Raw genomic sequence first — 21,786 nt, 5'->3', positions numbered from 1 at the left:
TCTGTACAGCCTCTCTGTGTGAGTGAGGTTCCTCTCTGTACACCCTCTCTGTGTGAGTGAGGTTCCTCTCTGTACAGCCTCGCTGTGGGAGTGAGTCCCCTCTCTGTACAGCCTCTCTGTGTGAGTGAGGGTCCTCTTTGTACAGCCTCTCTGTGTGAGTGATTCCCCTCTCTGTACAACCTCTCCATGTGAGTGAGGTTCCTCTTTGTACAGCCTCTCCGTGTGAGTGATTCCCCTCTCTTTACAGCCTCTCTGTGTGAGTGAGGTTCCTCTCTCTACAGCCTATCTGTGTGAGTGATTCCCCTCTCTGTACAGCCTCTCTGTGTGAGTGGGGTTCCTCTTTGTACAGCCTCTCCATGTGTGTGATTCCCCTCTCTGTACAGCATCCCTGTGTGATTGATTCCCCTCTCTGTGTGAGTGAGGTTCCTCTCTTTACAGACGCTCTGTGTGAGTGATTCCCCTCTCTGTACAGCCTCTCTGTATGAACGAGTCCCCAAATCTGTACAGCCTGTGTGAGTGAGGTTCCTCTCAGTAGAGACTCTCAGTGTGAGTGATTCCCCTCTCTGTACAGCCTCTCTGTATGAGTGAGTCCCCAAATCTGTACAGCCTCTGTGAGTGAGGTTCCTCTCTGTAGAGACTCTCAGTGTGAGTGATTCCCCTCTCTGTACAGCCTCTCTGTATGAGCGAGTCCCCAAATCTGTAGAGCCTTTCTGTGTGCGTGAGGTTCCTCTCTGTACAGCCTCTCCGTGTGAGTGAGGTTCCCCTCTCTGTACAGCCTCTCTGTGTGAGTGAGGTTCCCCTCTCTGTACAGCCTCACAGTGTGAGTAAGCTTCCGCTCAGTACAGCCTCTCAGATTGAGTGAGTTTCATCACTGTACAGCCTCTCAGTGTGAGTGAGGTTCCTCTCTGTACAGCCTCTCCCTGTGTGTGAGGTTCCTCTCTGTACAGTCTCAAACGTGTGAGTGAGTCCCCTCTCTGTAGAGCCTGTCTGTATGATTGAGGTTCCCCTCTGTATAGTTTCTCTGTGTGAGTGAGTCCCCTCTCTGTACAGCCTCTCTGTGTGAGTGAGGTTCCTCTCTGTACAGCCTCTCTGAGTGAGTGAGGTTGCTCTCTGTAGAGCCTCTCTGTGTGAGTGAGTCCAGTCTCTGTCCAGAATTTTCACTTTGAGTGAGGTTCCTGTGTACAGCCTCTCCGAGTGATTCAGTCCCCTCTCTGTACAGCCTCTCTGTGTGAGTGAGGTTGCTCTCTGTAGAGCCTCTCTGTGTGAGTGTGGTTCCTCTCTGTACAACCTCTCTGTGTGAGTGAGGTTCCTCTCTGTACAGCCTCTCTGTGTGAGTGAGGTTCCTCTCTGTACAGCCTCTCTGTGTGAATGAGGTTCCTCTCTGTACAAGCTCTCTGTGTGAGTGAGGTTCCTCTCTGTACAGCCTCTCCGTGTGAGTGAGGTTCCTCTCTGTACAGCCTCTCTGTGTGAGTGAGGTTCCTCTCTGTACAGCCTCTCTGTGTGAGTGAGGTTCCTCTCTGTACAGCCTCTCTGTGTGAGTGAGGTTCCTCTCTGTACAGCCTCTCTGTGTGAGTGAGGTTCCTCTCTGTACAGCCTCTCTGTGTGAGTGAGGTTCCTCTCTAAACAGCCACTCCGTGTCAATGAGGTTCATCCTTGTACAGCCTCTCCGTGTGAGTGAGGTTCCTCTCTGTACAGCCTCTCCGTGTGAGTGAGGTTCCTCTCTGTACAGCCTCTCCATGTGAGTGAGGTTCCTCTCTGTACAACCACTCTGTGTGAGTGAGATTACTCTCTGTACAGCCTCTCCGTGTGAGTGAGGTTCCTCTCTGTACAGCCTCTCTGTATGAGTGAGGTTCCTCTCTGTACAGCCTCTCTGTGTGAGTGAGGTTCCTCTCTGTACAGCCTCTCTGTGTTAGTAAGGTTCCTCTCTGTACAGCCTCTCTGTGTGAGTGAGGTTCCTCTCTGTACAGCCTCTCTGTGTGAGTGAGGTTCCTCTCTGTACAGCCTCTCTGTGTGAGTGAGGTTCCTCTCTGTACAGCCTCTCTGTGTGAGTGAGGTTCCTCTCTAAACAGCTACTCCGTGTCAATGAGGTTCATCCTTGTACAGCCTCTCCGTGTGAGTGAGGTTCCTCTCTGTACAGCCTCTCCGTGTGAGTGAGGTTCCTCTCTGTACAGCCTCTCCATGTGAGTGAGGTTCCTCTCTGTACAGCCTCTCTGTGTGAGTGAGGTTCCTCTCTGTACAGCCTCTCTGAGTGAGTGAGGTTCCTCTCTGTACAGCCTCTCTGTATGAGTGAGGTTCCTCTCTGTACAGCCTCTCTGTGTGATTGAGGTTCCTCTCTGTACAGCCTCTTTGTGTGAGTGAGGTTCCTCTCTGAACAGCCTCTCTGAGTGAGTGAGGATACTCTCTATACAGCCTCTCTGTGAGTGACGTTCCTCTCTCTACAGCCTTTCAGTGTGTTTGAGGTTCCTCTCTGTACACCCTCTCTGTGTGAGTGAGGTTCCTCTCTGTACGTCTTCTCTGTGTGAGTGAGGTTCCTCTCTGTACAGTCTCTCCGCATGAGTGAGTCCCCTCACTGTACAGCCTCTCCATGTGAGTGAGGTTCACCTCTGCACAATCTCTCCATGTGAGTGAGTCCCCTCTCTGTACAACCTCACTGTGTGTGAGTCCCCTCTCTGTACAGCCTCTCCGTGTGACTGTGGTTCCTCTCTGTACAGCCTCTCTGTGTGAGTGAGGTTCCTCTCTGTACAGCCTCTCCGTGTGGGTGTGGTTCCTCTCTGTACAGCCTCTCTGTGTGAGTGAGTCCCCTCTCTGTACAGCCTCTCCGTGTGAGTGTGGTACCTCTCTGTACAGCCTCTCTGTGTGAGTGTGGTTCCTCTTTGTACAGCCTCTCTGTGTGAGTGAGTTTCCTCTCTGTACAGCCTCTCTGTGTGAGTGAGTTTCGTCTCTGTACAACCTCTCTGTGTGAGTGAGGTTCCTCTCTGTACAGCCTCTCTGTGTGAGTGAGTTTACCCTCTGCACAGTCTCTCTGTGTCAGTGAGTCCCCTCTCTGTGCAGCATCTCGGTGTGAGTGAGATTTCTCTCTGTTCAGCCTCTCCGTGTGAATGAGGTTCGTCTTTGTACAGCCTCTCTGTGTGAGTGAGGTTCCTCTCTATACAGCTTTTAGGTGTGTGTGAGGTTCCTCTCTGTACAGCATCTCTGTGTGATTGAGGTTCCTCTCTGTACAGCCTCAATGTGTGAGTGAGGTTCCTCTCTGTACAGACTCTCTATTTGAGTGAGGTTCCTTTCTGTACAGCCTCTCAGCGTTACTGAGTTTCCTCTATGTACAGCCTCTCTGTGTGTTTGATTCTCCTCTCTGTACAGCCTCTCAGTGCGAGTGAGGTTCCTCTCTGTACACCCTCCCCGTTTGATTGAGGTTCCTCTTTGTACAGCCTCTCTGTGTGAGTGAGGTTCCTCTCTGTTGAGCCTCACTGTGTGAATGAGGTTCGTCTTTGTACAGCCTCTCTGTGTGAGTGAGGTTCCTCTCTGTACAGCTTTTAGGTGTGAGTGAGGTTCCTCTCTGTACAGCCTCTCTGTGTGAGTGAGGTTCCTCTCTGTACAGCCTCAATGTGTGAGTGAGGTTCCTCTCTGTACAGCCTCTCTGTGTGAGTCAGGTTCATCTTTGTACAGCCTCTCCGTGTGAGTGAGGTTCCTCTCTGTACAGCCTCTCTGTGTGAGTGTGGTTCCTCTCTGTACAGCCTCTCTGTGTGAGTGAGGTTCCTCTCTGTACAGCCTCTCTGTGTGAGTGAGGTTCCTCTCTGTACAGCCTCTCTGTGTGAGTGAGGTTCCTCTCTGTACAGCCTCTGCGTGTGAGTGAGGTTCCTTCTTGTACAGCCTCTCTGTGTGAGTGAGGTTCCTCTCTGTACGTCTTCTCTGTATGAGTGAGGTTCCTCTCTGTACAGCCTCTCTGTGTGAGTCCCCTCTCTGTACAGCCTCTCTGTGTGAGTGTGGTTCCTCTCTGTACAGCCTCTCTGTGTGAGTGTGGTTCCTCTCTGTACAGCCTCTCTGTGTGAGTGAGTTTCCTCTCTGTACAACCTCTCTGTGTGAGTGAGGTTCCTCTCTGTACAGCCTCTCTGTGTGAGCGAGTTTGCTCTCTGTACAGCCTCTCCATGTGAGTGTGCTTCCTTTCTGTACAGCCTCTCTGTGTGAGTGAGTTTCCTCTCTGTACAGCCTCTCCTTGTGAGTGTGCTTCCTTTCTGTACACCCTCTCTGTGTGAGTGAGGTTCCTCCCTGTACAGTCTCTCTGTGTGAGTGAGGTTCCTCTCTGTACAGCCTCTCTGTGTGAGTGAGGTTCCTCTCTGTACAGCCTCTCAGTGTGAGTGAGGTTCCTCTCTGTACACCCTCTCCGTGTGAGTGAGGTTCCTCTCTGTACAGCCTCTCTGTGTGAGTGATATTCCTCTCTGTACAGCCTCTCTGTGCGAGTGAGCTTCCTCTCTGTACAGCCTCTCTGTGCGAGTGAGGTTCCTCTCTGTACAGCCTCTCCGAGTGTGTGATGCCTGGCATTGTACAGCCTCTCTGTGTGAGTGTGTCGCCTCTCTGAACAGTCTCTGTGTGAAAGAGGTTCCTCTCTGTACCGCCTCTCATGTGTGTTTCCTCTCTGAACAGATTCTGTGTGGGTGAGGTTTATCTATCTACAGCCTCTCTGTGTGAGTGAGGTTCCTCTCTCTACAGCATCTCTGTGTGAGTGAGGTTTATCTATGTACAGCCTCTCTGTGTGAGTGAGGTTCCTCTCTGTACAGCCTCTCTGTGTGAGTGAGGTTCCTCTCTGTACAGCCTCTCCGTGTGAGTGAGGTTCCTCTGTGGACAGCCTCTCCGTGTGAGTGAGGTTCCTCTCTGTACAGCCTCTCTGTCTGAGTGAGGTTTCTCTTTGTACAGACTCTCTGTGTGAGTGAGTCCCATCTCTGTACAGCCTCTCTGTCTGAGTCAGAATCCTCCCTGTACAGCCTCTCCGAGTGTATGATTCCCGCTTTGTAGAGCCTGTATGTGTGAGTGAGTTCCCTCTCTGTACAGCCTCTCCGTGTGAGTGCGGTTCCTCTCTGTACAGCCTCTCTGTGTGAGTGAGGTTCCTCTCTGTCCAGAATCTCCATTTGAGTGAGGTTCCTCTCTGTACAGCCTCTCCGTTTGAGTGAGTCCCATCTCTGTACAGCCTCTCCATGTGTGTGAGTCCACTGTCTGTCCAGACTCTCCATGTGAGTGAGGTTCCTCTCTGTCCAGACTCTCCATGTGAGTGAGGTTCCTCTCTGTACAGCGTCTCTGTGTGAGTGAGTCCACTCTCTGTACAGTATCTCTGTGTGGGTGAGTCCCCTCTCTGTACAGCCTCTCCATGTGAGTGAGGTTCCTCTCTGTACAGCCTCTCTGTGTGAGTGAGGTTCCTTCTTGTACAGCCTCTCTGTGTGAGTGAGGTTCCTCTCTGTACAGCCTCTCTCTGTGAGTGAGGTTCCTCTCTGTACAGCCTCTCTGTATGAGTGAGGTTCCGCTCTGTACAGCCTCTCTGTGTGAGTGTGGTTCCTCTGAGTACAGCCTCTCTGTGTGAGTGCGTCCACTCTCTGTCCAGACTCTCCATTCATGTGAGGTTCCTCTTTGTACAGCCTCTTCGAGTGTGTTATTTTTCTCTCTCTACAGCCTCTCCATGTGAGTGACGTTCCTCTCTGAACAGCATCTCCGTATGAATGAGTCCCCTCTCTGTACAGTATCTCCGTGTGTGTGATTCCCCTCTCTGTCCAGCATCTCTGTATGCGTGAGTCCCATCTCTGTACAGCCTCTCTGTGTGAGTGAGGTTCCTCTCTGTACAGCCTCTCTGTGTGAGTGAGGTTCCTCTCTGTCCAGACTCTCCATTTGAGTGAGGTTCCTCTCTGTACAGCCTCTCCGTTTGAGTGAGTCCCATCTCTGTACAGCCTCTCCGTGTGTGAGTCCACTGTCTGTCCAGACTCTCAATGTGAGTGAGGTTCCTCTCTGTCCAGACTCTCCATGTGAGTGAGGTTCCTCTCTGTACAGCGTCTCTGGGTGAGTGAGGTTCCTCTCTGTACAGCATCTCTGTGTGAGTGAAGTTCCTCTCTGTACAGCCTCTCTGTGTGAGTGAGGTTCCTTCTTGTACAGCCTCTCCGTGTGAGTGAGGTTCCTCTCTGTACAGCCTCTCCGTGTGAGTGAGGTTCCTCTCTGTACACCCTCTTTGTGTGAGTGAGGTTCCTCTCTGTACAGCCTCTCTGTGTGAGTGATATTCCTCTCTGTACAGCCTCTCTGTGCGAGTGAGGTTCCTCTCTGTACAGCCTCTCCGAGTGTGTGATGCCCGGCATTGTACAGCCTCTCTGTGTGAGTGAGTCGCCTCTCTGAACAGTCTCTGTGAGGTTCTTCTCTGTATCGCCTCTCATGTGTGTTTCCTCTCTGAACAGACTCTCTGTGTGGGTGAGGTTTATCTATGTACAGCTTCTCTGTGTGAGTGAGGTTCCTCTCTCTACAGCGTCTCTGTGTGAGTGAGGTTTATCTATGTACAGCCTCTCTGTGTGAGTGAGGTTCCTCTCTGTACAGCATCTCCGTGTGAGTGAGGTTCCTCTGTGGACAGCCTCTCCGTGTGAGTGAGGTTCCTTTCTTCTACAGCCTCTCTGTCTGAGTGAGGTTTCTCTTTGTACAGCCTCTCTGTGTGAGTGAGTCCCATCTCTGTACAGCCTCTCTGTCTGAGACTGGATCCTCCCTGTACAGCCTCTCCGAGTGTATGATTCCCGCTTTGTAGAGCCTGTATGTGTGAGTGAGTCCCCTCTCTTTCCAGCCTCTCCGTGTGAGTGAGGTTCCTCTCTGTACAGCCTCTCCATGTGAGTGAGGTTCCTCTCTGTTTAGCCTCTCCGAGTGTGTGATGCCCGTCATTGTGCAGCCTCTCTGTGTGAGTGAGTCGCCTCTCTGTACTGTATCTGTGTGAAAGAGATTCCTCTCTGTACAGCCTCTCTGTGTGAGTGAGCTTCCTCTCTGTACCGCCTCTCCATGTGAGTGAGATTTATCTTTGTACAGCTTCTCTGCGTGCGGTTCCTCTCTGTACAGCCTCTCCGTGTGAGTGGGGTTTATCTTTGTACAGTTCTCTGTGTGAGTGAGGTTCCTCTCTGTACAGCCTCTCAGTGTGAGTGAGGTTCCTCTCTGTACAGCCTCTCAGTGTGAGTGAGGTTCCTCTCTGTACAGCCTCTCTGTGTGAGTGAGGTTCCTCTCTGTACAGCTTCTCTGTGTGAATGAGGTTCCTCTCGGTACAGTCTCTCTGTGTGAGTGAGGTTCCTCTTTGTACAGCCTCTCAATGTGAGTGATTCCCTCTCTGTACAGCCTCTCAGTGTGAGTGAGTCCCCTCTCTGTACAGCCTCTTCATGTGAGTGAGTTTCCTCTCTGAACAGCCTCTCTGTGTGAGTGAGGTTCCTCTCGGTACAGTCTCTCTGTGTGAGTGAGGTTCCTCTTTGTACAGCCTCTCAATGTGAGTGATTCCCTCTCTGTACAGCCTCTCAGTGTGAGTGAGTCCCCTCTCTGTACAGCCTCTTCATGTGAGTGAGTTTCCTCTCTGAACAGCCTCTCTGTGTGAGTGAGGTTCCTCTCTGTACAGCCTCTCTGTGTGAGTGAGGTTCCTCTCTGTACAGCCTCTCTGTGTGAGTGAGGTTCCTCTCTGTACAGCCTCTCTGTGTGAGTGAGGTTCCTCTGAGTACAGCCTCTCTGTGTGAGCGCGTCCACTCTCTGTCCAGACTCTCCATTTGAATGAGGTTCCTCTTTGTACAGCCTCTTCGCGTGATTGAGTCCCCTCTCTGTACAGCCTCTCCGAGTGTGTTATTTTTCTCTCTGGACAGCCTCTCCATGTGAGTGACGTTCCTCTCTGAACAGCATCTCCGTATGAATGAGTCCCCTCTCTGTACAGTATCTCCGTGTGTGTGATCCCCCTCTCCGTCCAGCATCTCTGTATGGGTGAGTCCCATCTCTGTACACCCTCTCAATGTGAGTGAGGTTCCTCTCTGACCAGACTCTCCATGTGAGTGAGGTTCCCCTCTGTACAGCGTCTCTGTGTGGGTGAGTCCCATCTCTGTACACCCTCTCAATGTGAGTGAGGTTCCTCTCTGACCAGACTCTCCATGTGAGTGAGGTTCCCCTCTGTACAGCCTCTCTGTGTGAGTGAGGTTCCTCTCTGTACAGCCTCTCCATGTGAGTGAGGTTCCTCTCTGTACAGCCTCTCTGTGTGAGTGAGGTTCCTCTCTGTACAGCCTCTCTGTGTGAGTGAGGTTCCTCTCTGTACAGCCTCTCTGTGTGAGTGAGGTTCCTCTCTGTACAGCCTCTCTGTGTGAGTGAGGTTCCTCTCTGTACAGCCTCTCTGTGTGAGTGAGGTTCCTCTCTGTACAGCCTCTCTGTGTGAGTGAGGTTCCTCTCTGTACAGCCTCTCTGTGTGAGTGAGGTTCCTCTCTGTACAGCCTCTCTGTGTGAGTGAGGTTCCTCTCTGTACAGCCTCTCTGTGTGAGTGAGTCCCCTCTCTGTACAGCCTCTCTGTGTGAGTGAGGTTCCTCTCTGTACAGCCTCTCTGTGTGAGTGAGGTTCCTCTCTGTACAGCCTCTCTGTGTGAGTGAGGTTCCTCTCTGTACAGCCTCTCTGTGTGAGTGAGGTTCCTCTCTGTACAGCCTCTCTGTGTGAGTGAGGTTCCTCTCTGTACAGCCTCTCTGTGTGAGTGAGGTTCCTCTCTGTACAGCCTCTCTGTGTGAGTGAGGTTCCTCTCTGTACAGCCTCTCTGTGTGAGTGAGGTTCCTCTCTGTACAGCCTCTCTGTGTGAGTGAGGTTCCTCTCTGTACAGCCTCTCTGTGTGAGTGAGGTTCCTCTCTGTACAGCCTCTCTGTGTGAGTGAGGTTCCTCTCTGTACAGCCTCTCTGTGTGAGTGAGGTTCCTCTCTGTACAGCCTCTCTGTGTGAGTGAGGTTCCTCTCTGTACAGCCTCTCTGTGTGAGTGAGGTTCCTCTCTGTACAGCCTCTCTGTGTGAGTGAGGTTCCTCTCTGTACAGCCTCTCTGTGTGAGTCTGGATCCTCCACATGACCTTCCCCCACACCCCTTCCCCACACACCCCATCCCCCCCACGCCTCCTCCCCCACGCCTCCTCCCCCACACCCCTCTCCTTGACCCCCACACGCCCTCCCCCCATGCCTCCTCCCCCACACGCCCTCCCCCCCACATGCCTTCCCCCCCACACCCCCTCCCCCCACACCCCTACCCCCCTCGCCCCCTCTACCCCTCACCCCCTCCACCCCACACCCCTACTCCCCTCGCCCCCTCCACCCCTCACCCCCTCCACCCCACACCCCCTCCACCCCCACTCGCCCTCCCAACATGCCTCCTCCCCCGACATGCCCTCCCATCCACACGCCCTCCCCCCACAGCCAATCCCCCTCCCCCTTTCCCCCACACCGCACCCCCTCTCCCTCCCCCCAATGCCCCCTCCCCCCATATCCCCTCCCCTCCGCCAACACCTCCTCCCCCCACATGACCTCCCCCACACAACCCCTCCCTCTCCCTCCCTCTGTTCCTACCCCTCCCTCTCTCCCCCTTTCTTTCTCTTTCTCTCTCCCTCTCCCTCTCTGCCCCTGTGTCTGTCTCTGTCTCTCTCTCTCTCTGTCCCTCTCGGTCTGTTTTTCTCTCTCTTCCCCCCTCTCTCTTTTTGTGCCTCTCTCTCTCTCTCTCTCTCTGTCTCTCTTTCCCTCTCCCTCCCTCTCTCTCTGCCTGTGTGGCCCTGTCTGTCCCTCCCTCTCCCTCTCTCTCCCTCTCCTGTCTCTCCCTCTCCCTCTCCCTCTCCCTCTCTCTCCTCTCTCTCCCTCTCTCTCCCTCTCCTCTCTCTCTCTCTCTCTCTCCTCTCTCTCCTCTCTCTCCCTCCCTCTCTCTCTGCCTGTGTGGCCCTGTCTGTCTCTCTCTCTCCCTCTCCTGTCTCTCCCTCTCCCTCTCCCTCTCTCTCCCTCTCTCTCCCTCTCTCTCCCTCTCCTCTCTCTCTCTCCTCTCTCTCCCTCTCCTCTCTCTCTCTCTCTCTCTCTCTCTCCCTCTCCCTCTCCCTCTCCTTCTCTCTCTGTCTGTCTGTCCCTGTCTGTCTCTCCCTCTCTCTCCCGCCCCCCGACCCCCCCCGGCTAACGCTCTGAGGACACTGGTTCAACTCCCACCACAGCAGCGGGTGGAATTTAAATTCAATTTGTAGATCTGGAATTGGAAAGCGAGTCTCAGTCATGGTGACCATCGATTGTTGTAGGAACCCATCTGGGTCACTAATGCCCTTTAGGGAGTGAAATCTGCCCTCCTTGTCCGGTCTGGCCTACCTGTGACTCCAGACCCACAGCCACGTGTTTGACTCTTAACTGCCCCTCTGAAATGGCTGAGCCAGCCAGGGCAATTAGGGATGGGTAACAAACGCGGGCCTAGCCAGTGACACCCACGCCCCATGAACAAATGAAAACACACACAACGTGTGACAACGCGTTCGGCTTCACCCCATCGAGGAGGCCGTCCGGGGAAGATCTGTCAAAGCAAAACCACTTTGTTCTGTCCTGGGAGTCACACAACAGAACATTAAACTGCAGCCTTTAAACAGTAGCCCAAGGCTGATTTAACAATACCCCTACCGCCCCCACCTCCATAGGGCCTCAACCACCCTGTCAACCTGTGATAACTCAAACAGAACCAGCAACTCAAACAGTTTGTTTTCTCCCTCTTCACCTCCACAATCTCAGGCCCAGGTGTGGGAGGTGGGCTGGGTGGGATTCCACGTTTACCTGATACCCTCAACCAGCTCACCCCAGCAACCCAGTCTTTAACTTGCCTCCATCAGCTATTCCACTCCACGAGGCGCTGCCAGCGAGCCCACTCCTGGTCCCCATCTAACACCCGCTAGCACGTGCTTTCCACCCGATAGCCAGTGACAAGGAGTCCACGGGCGGATCCCAATCCATTCCTGATCCTTGTTTGTCAAAGGCTAACTGTAGCAGGGCAAACTCATTCCTGGCGGGGTTGGCGGCAGCCAGGAGAGCGGGTACGTTACCGGGGAAGTCATCCAGCGGCTGGCGCTGAGGCTCGGGAGACAGGAGTGCCAATCACAACACGGCAGGCTAGGGGTAATTTTAAGATCAGTTAGTCAAGTAAACCTGGCATAAGTCACTAGCCTCAGTAATGGTGACCATGAAACCATCATCGATTGTTGTAAAAAACCATCTGCTTCACGAATACCCCTTTAGGGAAGGAAATCTGCCCTCCTTACCTGGTCTGGCCTACATGTGACTCCAGATCCACAGCAGTGCAGTTGACTCTTGACTGTCCGTCTGAAATGGCCGAGCCAGCCACTCAGTTTTATTGAAGAAGGCAGTTTCTCAAGGGCAGTTAAGGAGGGGTAATAAATGGTGGACTTGCCCGTGATGTCCACATCCCGTGAATGAACAAGATTATAAAGGTATTGAATAACCACACGTGCCGGGATTGAGCCTGAGGCCTAGCTTGGAGGCCTCTGTGACTCCAGCGCCACTCTGAGATGCCTTCTGTGACTAATTCTCAAGCGTACCTCTCTTCTATTTCCCTCTCTCTCTCTCTCTCTCAGCCCAGGAGGGCCCAAACTTCAGACCCAGTTGCGGGAGGCCTACTTGAGGCCACTGAGCTCCCTTTGGTGTCCTGTTTGAGCGGGGAGGCTCCAAGGCCCAGAGCTGCCAACAGGATGAGATGGGCCCATCACCAGTGTTCAGGAGGGTGGACAGGGGAGGAGGGGTTAAGCCACTCGTTCATACCAGGTTCCAATGTTCTAATAACCCAGGCCTGCACCAACCAAAGACGACTACATTATTTAATATATATATATATATATCTGTATATATAAAATGTATTTACATGTGAATATTTATTGAGACCCAGGGTCTGTCTGGCAATGAACAGAACTTCCTTTGGCTCACTTTCTGTCCACACCAAGTAGTTCCTGGTACAGGTCAGAGGTCTCCCCACCCCTCCTCGCTCCCTTTTTGCTACCCCACCATTAACCCTGGGCCCTGCCCTCAAAGACACCAGGGGCCCCTTTAATTGTCCGCCCCCACTGGGTCTAGTGGATCGAACCTGAATTTGCGGCTAAGAAGCCGTCTCGCTTACCGACTCCATTTTAGCCCCGCCGCCGGTAGTTTCCTGTCCACCAAAATGGCAGCTAACTCTGGGAGTTCACGGGAAACCGGACAATGGCGGCTGGGAGGTGGTAGTGGGGGTGGGGTCGTTGGTGGGGGGAGAAAATAACCCAAAACATTTGCGATCAGGCACCGGCGTCCAACTAGAGCCAGGGGGACCCGTTAAATAATGGCGGACATGGATGACATGGGGCTGAACAAGAAGGGATGCATGTTGTCCAAAATGGATCGTCAAACCTTCCATCTCCGTTTTTTGTTTGGGCGCTTGGAGTGGGGGTGGGGAGGGCGGGGGGAGGGGAACGGGGTCAGGTTTGGGGTGAAGCCGGGGAGGGAGGGGGAAGGCAGGATCCTTGTACTTGGAGCCCCCCCAACCTCCACCCCCACCTCCATCCCGTGAGGGACCGACCACCGATCAATCTTTTGCACTGTTCACCCTGGGGAAAAATCTTCAGTCGGCCAACAGGTTTGGTCTTGGTTCTGTTGCTAAGCAACCCTGTCTGGAATTAAAACAATTGGAAGCGTTTTTAAAAATCCACCAAACTCTTTATCGCGTAGAATCTTAAAACAAGCATCTTATGTAGCCTATGATGATAATTTTATTGAGTACAGTTTTAATGATTGTGGGTGCAAAAGAAAAGAAATATTGTATGTGTCAAGCTGTACAGCCATTCCAATTATTTATTTTTTAATTTATCTCTTCTCATATAAATGGAGCAAGGTTCATTAACTCCTTCATCTAGCTGGTGTTTGTGTTTACACTTCCCTGAGTTCCCCTGGCCTCCTACTCTGAGCCTCCTTTGACTAGGCCACAGCCTTACTCTGATGTGGAGGGGTGGGGTGGTGTGGTTGCGGGGGCAGAGAGAGGGGTGTTTGGGAGGGGCGGGGGGGGGGGGGGGGACAATGATATAGGGGGGTAGGCAGGAGAGGCTTCACGGAGAGATTGAAATCCGTCCGGGTCCAAAAGAGCAGAGCGACGACAGTTTTACACGTCACACAGAAAAAGTTGGCATGGGGAAAATTGAATGAGAAACGTTGGCTGAAAACCACAACGCTCCCCCCGCCAGCAGCCCCCCCCCCCCCCACCCCCAAATAAATACAACATGCTCGAAGGTGGGAAGCATGCATCTTACAAATATTTTAAACAATAGATATAAATTAGAGGTCATGGGACAAACCAGGAGTCCATTTTCCCCTCTCTGTACTGGAGGCATTGGTAATTATACATTGGGTGTAGACCCATGCTCGCCAAATTCGGTCAACAAATACATGGCGTAATTCCCACAGAGGCTGATCGAAGCCAGTAACTGGACTCAGGAGCCTTCAGGAAGACTAATGCTTGAGGGTTTTTGGATATAGCCGTTGTCTAGGTTACACACAAGGCCTTGGGCTCAAATTTCAACGGCAGGGAGACATCCAGAAATTGGGAAGAACAGGATTCTGGAATTCGGGGAGACGGGACAGCCCATGCTGTCTCCTCCTTCTGATAGTCCCTGTGTGACCAGCCCCACTTGTGATCTCCTTGACCTTCAACACCTCGAGACTGGTGAATTCCTAATGGATCATTATGACCAATCGGACCAGGCTTGGCGCAGACACAACTGAAGCAATCGGAGAGGTTCCTGACCCATCGATCGGATGGAATTTGATGCCCTCCAGCAAGGCGGCTTTGGAGGTGGGGAGGCATTTAATGAGATGGGCGGGGTGGGGTTGGTGGGGCCCTTCATTGTCAGGGACTCAGAGCCTGATCAAGGGACCCGGCATCGGGAAAGGGAGGTCCACTGATAGCCACCTCCATGCCCATGTTGCTGACACCCCTCCCCCATGCCGCCATCACTGACCTTTGCCCCAGTGATCCTGGGCCTCTGCTGGGTACGTTACCAGCTGCTGCCACTGCCTTGCTCTGGCACTGCCGATGATGGGCAGCTGTCAACCTCTGATTGGCTGGCAGCTGTAAAAAGGGGCGGGATTTCCACCCCGGGGATCCTGATCCCTTGGGAAGGCCCAACACTGGTCAGTTAAGAGCCTTTGTGGCGGGCGTTCCCGGGAGGAGCTGGCATGGGTCTCTCCAGAGGATGGGCAAGGCCCCGTGACCTGCATTAAATACCAGCCATAGTTACGTGTGACCCATTGTCAGGTTTGTTTAATACCATAAGACAAAGGAGCAGAAATTAGGCCATTCGGCCCATCGAGTCTGCTCCGCCATTCAATCATGGCTGATACGTTTCTCAACCCCATTCTCCTGCCTTCTCCCCGTAACCTTTGATCCCCTTACCAATCAAGAACCTATCTATCTCAGTCTTAAATACACTCAATGACCTGGCCTCCACAGCCTTCTGTGGCAATGAATTCCATAGATTCACCACTCTCTGGCTAAAGAAGTTTCTCCTCATCTCTGTTCTAAAAGGTCTTCCCTTTACTCTGAGGCTATGCCCTCGGGTCCTAGTCTCTCCTACTAATGGAAATATCTTCCCCACGTCCACTCTATCCAGGAGTTACCAGGTAATACCAGGTTACCTGCTCTGATCCTACAGGCTTTCTCAAAAGACAGTCTGCTGGCCATTTCCCAACTTACCCTTGGCCTGGTTACCCTATCACCCCACCCCGTACTCACTGACTGACATCGGCTCCCAGTCCAGCTTTACCTCAGTTGTAAAATTCTCACCTTTGTTTTCAAATCCCTCCCTCTCTCCATAAGCCCCTCCGAGATCTCTGCACTCCCCCAATTCCGGCCTCTTGAGCATCCCCGATTCCCCATCGCTCCACCATTGGCCTTCAGCCTGGGGCCCTAAGCTCTGGAATTCCCTCCCTAAACCCCTCTGCCTCTCTCTCTCTCTCTCTCTCTCTCTCATCAGTAAGGTGATCCTTAAAACCGACCTCTTTGACCAAGCTTTAGGTCACCTGTCCCCATGTGACTCAGTGTCAAATTGTGTCTGATAAGTGGTCCTGTCCAGCACCTTGCTTTGTTAAAGGCCCCCCACCCCACCCCACGTGCCCGCCATTGGTCGCTCATCCTGTCCACCCTCACCTTCCCACTCTGATTGGACAACGAGCTGATTCTTTGCCACCAGATCTGCTTAAATCTCTGGTTGACGCGAGAACAAGAACACAGGAGATAGGAGCAGGATTAGACCATTCGGCCCATCGGGTCTGCTCTGCCATTCATTACGATCATGGCTGATCTTGGGCTTCAACTCCACTTACCCGCCCGCTCCCCATATCCCTGAATTCCCCGTGGGACCAAAAATCTGTCAGTCCCAGCTTTAAATGGACTCAGCGATGGAGCATCCACAACCCTCAGGGGTAGAGAATCCCAAAGATTCACAAACCTTTGAGTGAAGAAATTTCTCTTCATCTCAGTTCCTAAATGATCGGCCCCTCATCCTGAGACTGTTCCCCGTGTTCTAAACTCCCCAGCCCGGGGGGGGCAACAATCTCTCCGTGTCCACCCTGTCAAACCCCTCCAGACTCCTGAATGATCACCTCTCATTCTTCTCAACTCCAGAGAATATGAACCCAGTTTACTCAGCCTCTCACCATAGGACAACCCCCTCAGCCCAGGGACCAATCCAGTGAATGTTCGCTGTACCACCTCCAACCCAAGAATAACAAGAGTCTCTTTTTCCCTGTCCTGTCCGGTTGACCGCTGTAAGTCATACAGTTCTACCAACACTTAAAGGGTTTTCAGCAAACCATTTGGTGTCAGCTCCCCACAGGTGACTGAGTTGGCCATTAAGTGGCTATAGCAATGCTGAGCCTGGCCTAGGCCTCAATAGTTCTGGAGTAGGGACTGGGAGTAGAGGCTGAAGTAGCCAGGCTAGGCCTGAAAATCCAGGCCAGGCGGATGGAAAGGTCCCTTCGACTTTACCAATCTTATCTTCAAACAAACTGCTGCAGGAGGTGGTGGAGGCAGAAACTCGAAACTCTTTTAAAACGTACCTGGATCTGCGCCTGACGTGCTGTAAGCTGCAGGGCTATGGGCCTGGGGGCAGGAAGGTGGGATTAGAAAGGGCACCTCTGGGTCGTCCTCGGGCTGGCATGGTGAAGATGGGCCGATTGGCCTCCTTCTGTGCTGTAACTTTTCTGTGGTTCTATGGATGTGGCCTCTCGAGCATCCCCCAATTCCCATCTCTCCACCTGTTGCTAATGCAGCCACCTTTCTTGGCTTGTTGCCCATTTGGCATCGGCCTTGTAGATAGATTCTCTTTCCACGACAGAATGGCTTGTTTGTCCATTGTGGAGAGAGTTTGGAGTTATTGGTGTCGATCATGGAGGTTGTTCCTGACACACCCCCCCCTCATTCCCACAGCCATTTTTAACCCAGGCCCTGAGCAACAGGCCCAAACTTGACAGAACAGACTTAACATAACAATGCTCATGTTCCCAGGTTAGTGGCCGCAGAGCGTGAGAACAGGTGGAGACCATTCAGCCCCTCAAGCCCTGCTCCACCATCCAATTAGACCTGTATCTTAACTCCATCCACCACATTGGGCCTGTCACCTTTAATGACCTTTCCAAACAAACATTGATCACAATTGCGTTTCCCCTCCAACTCCTAGGGTTCCCAACCCTCTAGGATCGGCCTGGAATCTCCAGGAGTTGTCGCTTAACCTCCCAGACAGGCTTCTGAGGAAAATTCCAGAAAGGAAATTTGTTAAAGTGATCATTTCCTTTCAGCCCTTGTGGATAATATCGGAGACGGGGGCGAGGGGAGGCAGAAGGCAGGTCAGGTGATAAAACCTCCATGGATATGGCCGACCAGGGTTGGCAACCCAACTAACATGCCAACCTGCAAACCCCCTACCAGTGCGTTACCGCCTACCAGTGCGTTACCCCTGACCAGTGCGTTACCCCCTACCAGTGCGTTACCCCCTACCAGTGCGTTACCCCCGACCAGTGCGTTACCCCTGACCAGTGCGTTACCCCCTACCAGTGCGTTACCCCCTACCAGTGCGTTACCCCTGACCAGTGCGTTACCCCCTACCAGTGCGTTACCCCCGACCAGTGCGTTACCCCCTACCAGTGCGTTACCCCCTACCAGTGCGTTACCCCTGACCAGTGCATTACCCCCTACCAGTGCGTTACCCTGGACCAGTGCGTTACCCCCTACCAGTGCATTACCCCCGACTCTCAGCAAAACCGCCCACCGCCTTGGGACCCACAGAGAGGAAAGGGGGCTCCAGAGGGGTGAGGGCTCATGCTCGATGGCATGGGAAGGAACGTGACCCTTTTGGAGGGGTAGCAGGAAGGGAAGGTCGGAGGATAAGCGTAGATGGCCGGGGGGGGGGTGGTGGTTTGAGGGGGGGAGCAGGCATGGGGAGGAGAGGCGTTGGGGAAGAGGGGGACGGGGTGAAGAGGGAGCAGATGGGAGGTGAAAAGGGGGAGGTGATGTTGAAGGGGGAAGGGAGGAAAAGGGACAAAGGGGGAGGGGGAGAGAGGTCAAAGGGCGTACAGAATGATAAGAGCTCCTCACTGAAGTGAGCTACGAGAAGTGGCAGTGGTAGCACAGCGATATTATCACTGGCCGAGCAATCCAGGGGGACCCAGGTTTGAAATCCCACCATGGCAGGCGGTGAATTCAGTAAAAATCGGGAATTAAAAATCGAACGATGACCATGAAATGATTGTTGTAAAAACCCATCCGGTCCACTAATAGGGAAGGAAATCTGCCCTCCTCACCCGGTCTGGGCCTACACGTGACTCCAGACCCACAGCCGCGTGGTTGACTCTTAAATGCCCCTCTGAGCAAGGGCACTTAGGGATGGGCAATAAATGCCGGCCCAGCCAGCGACGGCCACATCCCATGAACGAATAATTAAAAAAAACACAACCTGTTCTAACATAATGGCGTGGGGTGTAACTAGTTTAATCCGAGCCTGTTGAAAATTGTTTTAAAATGAGGGAAAATATAAGTCACTTCATCAAAACTGGGTCATCTCTGCCCCTCGATTGTAACGTTCAAGTTGTTCCCCAGGACATTTTGGCCCCACACATGGAAGACGCCCTTCAACTCACGGGCAGATTGTGAATAGTACCGGTTTGATAACCCAGACACCGGTGGCCTGGATTTTTGCGGGTGGGGGGGGGGTGGAGTGGTGGGGGTTGGGGAGGGGGGGTAAGGGAGAGCAGGGCTGGCGTGCTTTAGCGGGTTCCGGCCCCCCCCGGCTGTCTCTGCCCGGGGTCGATCGGCTGTCTCGCTGGGCCTCCTGGTTTGGGATGGAGAGGGTGAGGGGTGTGGGCCTTTCCGACACAGCGGACCAGCTCCCAGCATCGTCTGAGGGTCCCCGAAAGCATCGCACCTTCACACCACCCCCCAGCTCACCCACCCCCATGTTGCCCCCCCCACAGATGCCCCTCTGTGCCACATCCATGCCCACCCCACCCCCGATGTAGAGTCCACGCAGCCACTCACCCAGTGTGCACTATGTACAGGGGCTGTGCTGTAGCAGTGGGATTGATTTAAAAAACAGGCATAAAGGAAATATTAAACCTGCTACAAAGTTAGAATAAAAGCAAAATTCTGCGGATGCTGGAAATCCAATACAATAAAAACACCTGGAAAAACTCAGCAGGCCTGGCAGCATCTGCGGGAGAGGGACACAGTTAACGTTTCCAGTCCGTATGACCCTTTAACAGAGCTAAGTAAAAATGGAAGAGAGGTAAGACAAAGTTAGAAGCCTCTCCTTCCAAACCCTTAACTGCTGGAGTGTGAATGCAAAAATCAGCAGCTGGGCAGGAGCTTGCATTTCGTACTGTCGCCCGTGGGTAACCCTGAGGGGCTTTCCCACTGCTCCACCCCACCCCCACCACCGCTTCCGCCACCCCCACCCCCCTCTCTCTCCCCACCCACCCACTCCATCCCGCTCGTGGACAGAATCAGCCTCGAAGGCCTTTCGCAGCCAGATGTCTCACCGGCTGTTTCTCACAGCCCCTCCTCCCAGCCTCGTTCCCCCTTCCACCTCCCCCCACCAGCGACAGGAGGGTGTACCCCAAGCATCAGTGTGGCGCTGACTTTACAGTATTGGCGCAGTGGTAGTGTCGCTGGACTAGTAATCCAGAGACCCAGGGGAATGCTCTGGGGATCTGGGTTCGAATCTCACCCACAGCAGACGGTGGAATTTGAATTCAATAAAAATCTGCAATTAAAAGTCTGATGATGACCATGAACCCATTGTCGATTGTTGTAAAACCCCATCTGGTTCACTAATGCCCTTTAGGGAGGGAAATTTGTCGTCCTTATCCGGTCTGGCCTACATGTGACTCCAGACCCACAGCAATGTGGTTGACTCTTAAATGCCCTCTGAGTTGTACCACAATCACTAGAAGGTCAATAAGAAATGAAACCAGACGGAGATCCCACCATCAGCCTAGGTATCAGAAATGACAACGGCAAACACAACCCTGCAAAGTCCTCCTTACTAACATCTGGGGCCTAGTGCCAAAATTGGGAGAGCTGTCTCACAGACTAGTCAAGCAATAGCCTGACATAGTCATCCTCACAGAATCATACCTTACAGATAATGTCCCAGACACCACCATCACCATCCCTGGGTATGTCCTGTCCCACCAGCAGGACAGACCCAGCAGAGGTGGTGGCACAGTGATATACAGTTGGGAGGGAGTTGCCCTGGGATCCTCAACATCGACTCTGGACCCCATGAAGTCTCAGGGGCATCAGGTCAAACATGGGCAAGGAAACCTCCTGCTGATTACCTCATACCGCCCTCCCTCAGCTGATGAATCAGTGCCTCCTCCATGTTGAACATCACTTGGAGGAAGCACTGAGGGTGGTAAGGGTGCAGAATGTACTCTGGGTGGGGACTTCAATGTCCATCACCAAGAGTGGCTCGGTAGCACCACTACTGACCGAGCTGGCCGAGTCCTAAAGGACATAGCTGCTAGACTGGGTCTGCAGCAGGTGGTGAGGGAACTAACAAGAGGGAAAAACATACTTGACCTCAACCTCACCAACCTGCCTGCTGCAGATGCATCTGTCCATGACAGTATCGGTGGGAGTGACCACCGCACAGTCATTGTGGAGACAAAGTCCCACCTTCACATTGAGGATACCCTCCATCGTGATGTGTGGCACTACCACTGTGCTAAATGGGATAGATTTGGAACAGACTGGATACTGCAAAGGCTGTAGGTCCTGACAATATTCAGCAATAGTACTGAAGACTTGTGCTCCAGAACCTGCCGTGCCCCTAGCCAAGCTGTTCCAGTACAGCTACAACACTGGCATCTACCCGGCTATGTGGAAAATTGCCCAGGTATGTCCTGTACACAAAAAGCAGGACAAATCCAACCCGGCCAATTACCGCCCCATCAGTCTACTCTCGATCATCAGTAAAGTAATGGAAGGGGTTATCAACAGTGCTATCAAGCGGCACTTGCTTAGCAATAACCTGCTCACTGATGCCCAGTTTGGGTTCTGCCAGGGCCACTCAGCTCCTGACCTCATTACAGCCTTGGTTCAAACATGGACAAAAGAGCTGAATTCCCGAGGTGAGGTGAGAGTGACTGCCCTTGACATCAAGGCAGCATTTGACCGAGTGTGGCATCAAGGAGCCCCAGCAAAACTGGAGTCAATGGGAATCAGGGAGAAAACTCTCTGCTGGTTGGAGTCATACCTAGCACAAAGGAAGATGGTGGTGGTTGTTGGAGGTCGGTCATCTCAGCTCCAGGACATCACTGCAGGAGTTCCTCAGGGTAGTGTCCTCGGCCCAACCATCTTCAGCTGCTTCATCAATGACCTTCCTTCCATCATAAGGTCAGAAGTGGGGATGTTCGCTGATGATTGCACAATGTTCAGCACCATTTGCAACTCCTCAGATACTGAAGCAGTCCCTGTCCAAATGCAGCAAGACCTGGACAATATCCAGGCTTGGGGCTGACAAGTGGCAAGTAACATTCACGCCACACAAGTGCCAGGCAATGACCATCCCCAACAAGAGAGAATCTAACCATTGCCCCTTGATGTTTAATGGCATTACCATCACTGAATCCCCCACTATCAACATCCTGGGAGTTACCATTGACCAGAAACTGAACTGGACCAGCCATATAAATACTGTGGCTACAAGAGCAGGTCAGAGGCTGGGAATCCTGCAACGAGTAACTCACCTCCTGACTCTCCAAAGCCAATTCACCATTTACAAGGCACAAGTCAGGAGTGTGATGGAATACTCCCCACTTGCCTGGATGAGTGCAGCTCCCACAACACTCAAGAAGCTTGATACCATCCAGGACAAAGCAGCCCCGCTTGATTGTCACCCCATCCACAAACATTCACTCCCTCCACCACCGACGCACAGTAGCAGCAGTGTGTGTACCATCTACAAGATGCACTGCAGCAACTCACCAAGGCTCCTTAGACATCACCTTCCAAACCCACGACCTCTACCATCCAGAAGGACAAGGGCAGCAGACACATGGGAACATCACCACCTGGAAGTTCCCCTCCAAGTCACTCACCATCCTGACTTGGAAATATATCGCGTTCCTTCAGTGTCGCTGGGTCAAAATCCTGGAACTCCCTCCCTAACAGCACTGTGCTTGTACCTACACCACATGGACTGCAGCGGCTCAAGAAGACAGCTCACCACCACCTTCTCAAGGGCAACTAGGG

At 52.8% G+C, this 21,786-nt stretch overlaps 1 protein-coding gene across 1 annotated transcript in view; it reads left to right on the top strand.

Moving 5' to 3' along the window:
* Positions 1-13,979: 13,979 nt before the first annotated feature.
* LOC121274151 (altered inheritance of mitochondria protein 3-like) overlaps positions 13,980-21,786 on the top strand; it is a gene marked incomplete at its 3' end in the record, with an annotated part of 72,577 nt that continues 64,770 nt past the window's right edge. The window contains exon 1 of the mRNA XM_041181330.1: positions 13,980-14,027. Within this exon, the coding sequence (XP_041037264.1) occupies positions 13,980-14,027 (48 nt within the window). The remainder of the gene's footprint in view (positions 14,028-21,786) is intronic.

This window comes from Carcharodon carcharias (assembly GCF_017639515.1).
Source record: "Carcharodon carcharias isolate sCarCar2 chromosome 33 unlocalized genomic scaffold, sCarCar2.pri SUPER_33_unloc_1, whole genome shotgun sequence".
Lineage (NCBI taxonomy): Eukaryota > Metazoa > Chordata > Chondrichthyes > Lamniformes > Lamnidae > Carcharodon > Carcharodon carcharias.
Note: the sequence above shows the minus strand (reverse complement) of the source record. Positions and strands in the feature narration are given on the sequence as shown.